The 7,182-nt window shown below is 37.4% G+C and overlaps 1 protein-coding gene across 2 annotated transcripts; it reads left to right on the top strand.

The window, feature by feature from the left end:
- Positions 1-1,098: 1,098 nt before the first annotated feature.
- LOC122313287 (zinc finger CCCH domain-containing protein 17) lies at positions 1,099-6,380 on the top strand. 2 transcript variants are annotated; one of them, XM_043128147.1, is made up of 4 exons: positions 1,099-1,497; positions 2,493-2,594; positions 4,011-4,121; positions 4,212-6,380. In XM_043128147.1, the coding sequence occupies exons 1-4, from the start codon at positions 1,327-1,329 to the stop codon at positions 6,174-6,176; spliced, it is 2,349 nt and encodes a 782-aa protein (XP_042984081.1). In that variant the 5' UTR covers positions 1,099-1,326; the 3' UTR covers positions 6,177-6,380. The 2 variants fall into 2 exon arrangements, with proteins under 2 accessions (XP_042984081.1, XP_042984082.1); XM_043128148.1 differs by lacking the exon at positions 2,493-2,594 and having other exon boundaries at positions 1,100-1,497.
- The last annotated feature ends 802 nt before the right edge of the window (positions 6,381-7,182 follow it).

Below are 7,182 nucleotides of genomic sequence, written 5' to 3'. Positions count from 1 at the left end.
TATGTATAAAGTGTATGCACATTGCACTTCATTATATTAAATAAAGTAAGATCTACGTATTGTAACATTTTTTTCCGAATTATAAAAATAAATGGAGAAAAATTATAAGAAATCTGATGTAAATGGTAAGAAGAGTGCATGGCAATTTTGGGGTGGCAATTCATGTTCACAAGTCGTGCTTGTATCATGTCAAGTTAGAGACATTCGACTATATGGATAACTCGATTTCGACCGTTAAGTTAAATAGGTCAAACTTTAAAACCCTAACATGATTCATTTAAATAACTAATCGTATCGTGCTATCAGTTTTGACCAATTTAATAATTAATTAGAAATTGATCAATAAGACAACTTATTTCAACACGAATAGGTTAACTAACCAATAAAATCTATTTGACCTGATTGAGATAATTTAACATAAAAGTCAAAATTGATATTTATTAGTAGTTACAATATCTTAAAAAATAATAAGACCACATATTAACAAAAGATATCAATATTGTTTTTCCATAAAAATAAGATATCAATAATTTTCATATTTTAACTTATAATAAAAATCAATATTACAAATCCAATAATATAAAATATGAGCATAGGTTTAGAATTACAATTCTAATAATAAAAATATAAGCATATTAAAAAATATTAATATTATAACTCAACAATAATAAAATTATATTTTTGAAACAAATTTAAATGAATTATTATGGGTGGATCCAATATTGACCAGTTTATTAATCGTATCTTAACGAATCAATCTGTTTTTAGCTGAATCTATTTATATCCAATTCAAATCTATTAATTTTATATTATATTCGTGTTAAGTTTATGAGTAGACCTATTGCCACCCATGGCATACTGAATTTGATAAACCACAAACATTTTTTGCAAATTCTGTCAGCATCATAATTCTTTGTCGTAAAAATTCCAAATCACATTTGCAAAAGAAGTAAAACGGTTACTCGGAGAGCAATTACTTCCGTGAAGCCCCGCATATGACCTAGTGAACGCGTGAGTCGGATCCGTCCCTCGAGGACCTCGAACACACGCCCAAAAACATCATCGCCTCCCAACGTTAAAATAAATAACTAAATAAATAAATAAAGAGAAAAAAGCAGCAGCAAACTCGGCTTAGCTTAAAGCCTCATCACACATACATTCTCTCTCCCCCTCTCTCTCACGGCCTCACCCCAAAACTCATCAATCTTTGTGGCGGCTTTTCCATTTTCCTATCAGATTGGATCGTTGTCCCCTTTCCGTCTCTTGGAAGATTTGGATCTGAGACCGCCTGCGATCTGTGTTTTTTCTTTCTTGAAGAACTCCGCCATGGTTGGGGCCGCACAACAGGAGCAGCAGCAACAGCAAGAAGCACAGCGACAGCAGCAACAGAAACAGAAACAAGCTCCCTCAGCGCCAACGACATCTTCCCAAGAAGAGGCCTTGAAGAGAAACACCGATTGCGTTTACTTTCTAGCTTCACCTTTGACGTGCAAAAAGGTCTGATTTTCTTTTCCTTTTCAGCTTTATCTGATTCTAGGGTTTTTACGTTTTTCCTCTTTTTGGTTACTATTTTATCATCTTTGGCTTTGTTGGGATCGTGGGCTCTGCTCGTCCCTGGGTTTCAGATGAACGACTAGTTCCTTAGTATTTATAGATTCTGACTGATTGATTTATTTTAATGTGAAGAACTAAGTTATGGATCTCCTATCTAATTCAGATGTTGGATCTTGTTAGGGTTTTCATGCATTTTCTGAGTAGATCTCATTTCTTGGGGAAACCCTAGATTTTATGTTTCCATAATTATGGTAAAATATGATATATATGGCTCTTATATCTATCGGGATTATTATTTCTCAAACGGTAATGCGAAGAATGGTGTAGGGATGGAATAAAAGGGAATATTGAGCGTTCTCCATGGTTCTGGAGTTTGGTATATTATTGAGCTTATTCTGAGGGTCATATTTTATCTGCATCAGCTTTTGTAATTAATTATTGCATTGGATTTGGAATCCTAATAAAATATATCAGCTTTTGCTTGATATCCAGAAAAGGGGAAACAGTTTGTAGCGTCCTTTTATGTGCTATAAACTTTGCTTGTGTAAGTGACCATATGGTTTCTTATTTCAGTAAAAACAGATCAAGTTATGATGGCAGTTGTGATTATAATTTTTCCTGATTCTGGCTCGTAATTTTTTCTCTAGATTGTGTGGTGGAGTTTGCACTACAGGTTAGTTTTGCAGAGTTCTAGTTGGGATGTTTTTGAGGTATGGTTTGGAATTGCTGGGTAAAGGGTCAAATCTGCCAATCATTTTGTCTGCTTGGATTTTTCATAGAATTGCAGACTAATTGAGATTCACTTTTAAGAGATATAACAAGAAGATCCTTCAAGGGTCACATTCACTAGACCAAGTTTCCAAGCTTAAGTGGCAACTAGCCGAGCAGTTTGGGCCTCATCATTTGATTGAGCTGTGATCTGATAGTGTTTCTTTCAGGTATCCAAGATGGTGCCATCTGAGACCCCTCACAGGGTCATGACATCAAAGAAGCTGACCTGGACTTTTTGTTACAAGGAATCAAAAATTATGTTGAGGAATGTAAGTCATAGTGGAGAAGTTGGCTCTGATTCTAAAATCGTCGTTGATTTTCAAGTTCATATGGTTGGTGAGGGCGGTCCATGTTTGGATCATTATGTTGTGGGAGTTAGATTTCCTGGATTGGTAATGACATCGCACATTTTAATACCCAAGAACAAGTATGGAGATGGTGAATGATGTCCCACATTGTTTGGGAGAAAATTTCGTATCCTATAACGTTTTCAAGAGGTTAACATTGTAACATTGTAATCCTTTAGGATTATAGGACCAAGAGGCTTTGGTTAGGTCATTGCAAATGGTATCCAGATTCAATTTCTGGCCAAGTGTTGCACTTGATTTGTGCAAACTACAATGAAATGGCTTGATGAGGACCTTAGAAATTTAAATGGGAATATTGTCATATCCCAAATTGAGTATCATAGATGTTGAATAGGATTTCACGTCTCTTGGGTGGAAGAGGCTCCTGTCTTTTATAACTATTTGAAGTGATTCAATTGGCTAGTTCCTTTGGAGTATAGACTCATGCAGCTTAGTCTTTCCTTGGGTTGCTATAGAAATGTGGGCTTAATCGGGAGGGAGGTAGAGTCAAGAATGAGGGTGTAGTATTGTGCGGATCCATTTTTTCTTGTACTTTTGAGATTGAGGAAGAGGGAGATGTCAAGAGGCTAGGTTTTTTCATGCCAAATGATTCTAGCGAAGGGGCATTACTGAAAAAGATGGTCAGTGGATTCTAGTTCATGGTTGCAAAGAGGACAATGATTGTCTATATGGGTTTTTGGCTGATGAACTGGGGAAGTTTGGTTTGGTGGGTAGGGCATTCTAGATGATTTTCCAGAGGAGTTGAAGGCATTCATGAATGCGTTAGTTCCAGCAAAGTTTCCATTATGTTTGGGTGAGAGGTGAGTCTAGGTTTTGTTTTGGTTGTGTTTCTGTTTAAAAGGCTGATCTAACTGAGAGGTGGCTGAAGCAAGGTGGGATTCCAAATTTGTTGGTTGGGGGAAGATTGATCAATAGGATATTGGTAAGTTGGTTGGGTGAAAAGATATTTTAATTATAATTCCTAAATATGCTATTGAAGAGATGGACCGTGTTTTTAGCCATCTTTTCCCCTTTTTTCCAAAAGTTTTGTCAATAGTGATCTTTGTGCCCCAGGTTATCATGTTTGACCACCTATGCTCTACTTCAGGTTACAATTAATTCACTATTTTGAGAGATTTTCAGAGTTGGTATTTCTGTTTATTATCAAAAGAAGTACTGTATGTATGTGAATGATCCATCAATTAAAACCATGTGATTCACTTTAGAGGGATCAAAACCTGTTGGTAAAATTTTTGGCCAATAATAATGTGCCACCGGTAGCGTTGGATAGCATACTGATCAATGTTTCTTTCTCTGTATTTCTCTTTGAATAAATAGGGAAGTGAATGCGAGTATCGTCATAGTGAATTTGCAAGGCTTAACCCCAGGGATTGTTGGTACTGGTTGAATGGTAATTGCTTGAATCCAAAATGTTCTTTCCGGCATCCTGTAAGTGTCTGCTCTTACTTCACAACTTCAAATGCTTTGAAATTAATTTTAATGGCAGTATTTCTAACTGCTGATCGTTTTAATCTTCAGCCTCTGGATGCTTCATTAGGAACACAAGCAGCAACTTCTGTTGGAACATCTCTGCCTGCCACACAGACTGCAGCCATGCCTGCAACAAATGCCCTTTATGGTTCCAGTAAACAAGCAGTCCCTTGCATTTTCTACCAAAAAGGGCTCTGCTTAAAAGGTGATAGATGTGCCTTCTCCCATGGACCGAGTCCCACCACCAGCAATAAAGTCCCACAGGCACTAGCTACCAATGTAACTGAGCCTTTAACTTCTAAGAAGACTTTTGGAGGCCTTGAAAAGTATAATCAGGAGCAGAAAATTCCACAGTTAAATGTTTTGAAACCAGCACAGATACCTTCCCATGCTAAACCTGCTCCAAAGGCTGAAACAGATTTATCTAGAAGCATAGTTGGTATTGAGAGAAATATACCACCACCAGCTATGAGATTGGAAGATGATGCTTTTAGATACAGGGCAACAAATGCTTTTCCTCTAATTAGTGGGAACACTGCCAGCCGGTCCAACCGTTTAGAGCAGACTCATGTAACTGAAGATCATAATTTACAGAATGGTAAAGATGCTGATGACTTTCTAAGAGAGTCCTCGCCTGGCTTTGATGTTCTTGTAGATGATGAGCTTGGTGATTCTGATTACTACCATGGTGAAGATCATTTTGAGGAACCGAGGGATCATGAAGGAATGAATGTAAACTCTGGGAATGAATATGATTTGGGTAATCCTACTGACTATAATTCAATGGGCGATGTTGATCGACCAAGGTTCCTTGTTCCACGAGTTCATGGCTCGTATAATCATAAGACAGGGCAGCATGCCTGGGAGCAGCACAGGGCATCATCTGAGAGAATGGTTGTGAAACCAGCTCATATGGAAAGGCGGAGGGGTCACCGTGAATCTGGTAGTCCTGACCAGATTTATGAGTCAGATCTACGGTATCATTTAGCCAAACAGAGGAGGGTTAATGGATTAAGATCTGTTGTCAGTCGGGATCATGCTCATGATAACAATGTTGAGGGACAGAATTACGGGTCTTCTTCACGAAGGGATGCACTTCATGTACCCTCAAATGAGAGTTCCCTCGGTAATCGCTTGCGGGGTAGAATAACGCTTCCAGGCAGATCTTTTCCTGTGAATGGTGGTGATTTGCATGGAGAAAAGGAATTGGACAAGGGAAGGAGTTGGGGTAGGTTGTCACCTGGAAGGCCACAGATCTTTCATGGAAGACTCCGAGACAGAATAAAAGGAAGGGTGCAAGAGGATTTAAACGAGGGGAGAAATCTCAGGAGTCCGCATATAAGGAGAGAAATAACCGATGACAATGCTGATTTTGTTCGTCCTAAAAGTCTTGCGGAGCTTAAAGTTGTGAAGGGTGCAGAGAGTAAGGAACAACAATCCCTTGGAAAGCGAAAGAACATGGACTATCATCAACAGTCTGAAGGTCATCTTTCATTTGAAGGGCCAAAGCCTCTTAATGAGATTCTCAAGAGAAAAAGGGATGCTGAAGTAGCATCTTCTGGAACGGGGAAATTATCAATCAACAGAGGGGGCTATAATCAGAGAGAAATGAAGCAAGCTTTAATAGCAGGCTCTGCGAGTACCATAGATACACAAAGTGCAAATGAAGATGATGTCGGCCATTTGCTTGGCAACAAGGAAGAGTCCAAGAACACTACAGTTGCCATTAGAACGCCAGCCAAAAAAACTGATCAAGCTTATGGGTCCTCTCAAGCACCACCAAATGTGGATGTGTTTGAGGCTGAAGATGGGATGATTTTTGATGAAACTGTGGAGGGTCAGGAACATGAAGGTGATGATGATCAGAGGGATGGAGACTATGACTATGAGCAAGTTGATGATGGAGAGTATAATATTGAGGAAGGTGAGAACGCAGACCCCGAGGAGTATCTAGACGATGAAGATGGAGACGGAGATGACTTTGCTAAGAAGATTGGTGTCATGTTCTCATGATTACGGGGGAGGTGACTGACTGCTCCTTCCTATAAACGTCTTGTGTGGACCTTCAACGCTCATATAGGTAGTTGGTTTCAATTTGAGCAGGATAGCTGGTGTGGATTTATTTGCAGAATTAGGGCATCGAGTTTTCTCTTGTACCAATCAAAACTTTTTCGTTGTATTTAGATCTCATTAATGGAGATATTTCTTTCTTCTCTATTTCCTTGAGGCATTTTTCTGTACTCCTATTGATGTTAATTGCAGAGTGCATGCCCCGTAAGAGAAGTCAAAGAAAATTAGAATTTACTTCTTCTTGTGAAATTAGAGAGCAGTTGGATGAAGATTGAAAGATGCAATACACTTGGTTCTTCAGGAGTTCAACATCGTTCATTTCGAATTTTGTATATTGTATAAAGGCTCTTCAAGACATCCTTTTATAGGTATAGAAGGATAAGGAATATGAAAGAATGATACGTTAACTAATAAGATACATACATGAATTTAGAAATTCTAAGAGTTGATACATGAATGGGTTATAATTATAAGAGGTGGAGTCTAAATGGTCATCTATCAAGTTCAAGTATACGATTATAATACTCCATTTTGGATAACCAACCCCTTGGATAACCATATATGAAAAACATATCTTGTCAAAATCTTACTAAGAAAAAATCCTATAGGAAAAAAATTGCTTGCGAAGAAAAAAAGAATACAATATTCCTGTATACTTTAAAATGTTTTGGGATTACTTCATTAAAAACATTGCAAAAGAAAACTTAGGTATGGTTTTGTAAGTGAGAATTTTGAGATAAGAATTTTGAGTTTTAAGATGAAATATTAAAATATTATATTTTAATATTATTATTGTTTTGAGATTTGAAAAAGTTGAATTATTTATTATATTTTGTATAGGAATTTGGAAAAGTTATAATGATGAAATGAGAATTTCGAGTTTGAGATAAGAATTTTCTTGGGCCAAACCAAACCTGTGAAAAAAAAAAAAAATCTTAGCAAAAGAAAA

This window comes from Carya illinoinensis, chromosome 6, assembly GCF_018687715.1.
Source record: "Carya illinoinensis cultivar Pawnee chromosome 6, C.illinoinensisPawnee_v1, whole genome shotgun sequence".
In the NCBI taxonomy this organism is placed as follows: domain Eukaryota; kingdom Viridiplantae; phylum Streptophyta; class Magnoliopsida; order Fagales; family Juglandaceae; genus Carya; species Carya illinoinensis.
Note: the sequence above shows the minus strand (reverse complement) of the source record. Positions and strands in the feature narration are given on the sequence as shown.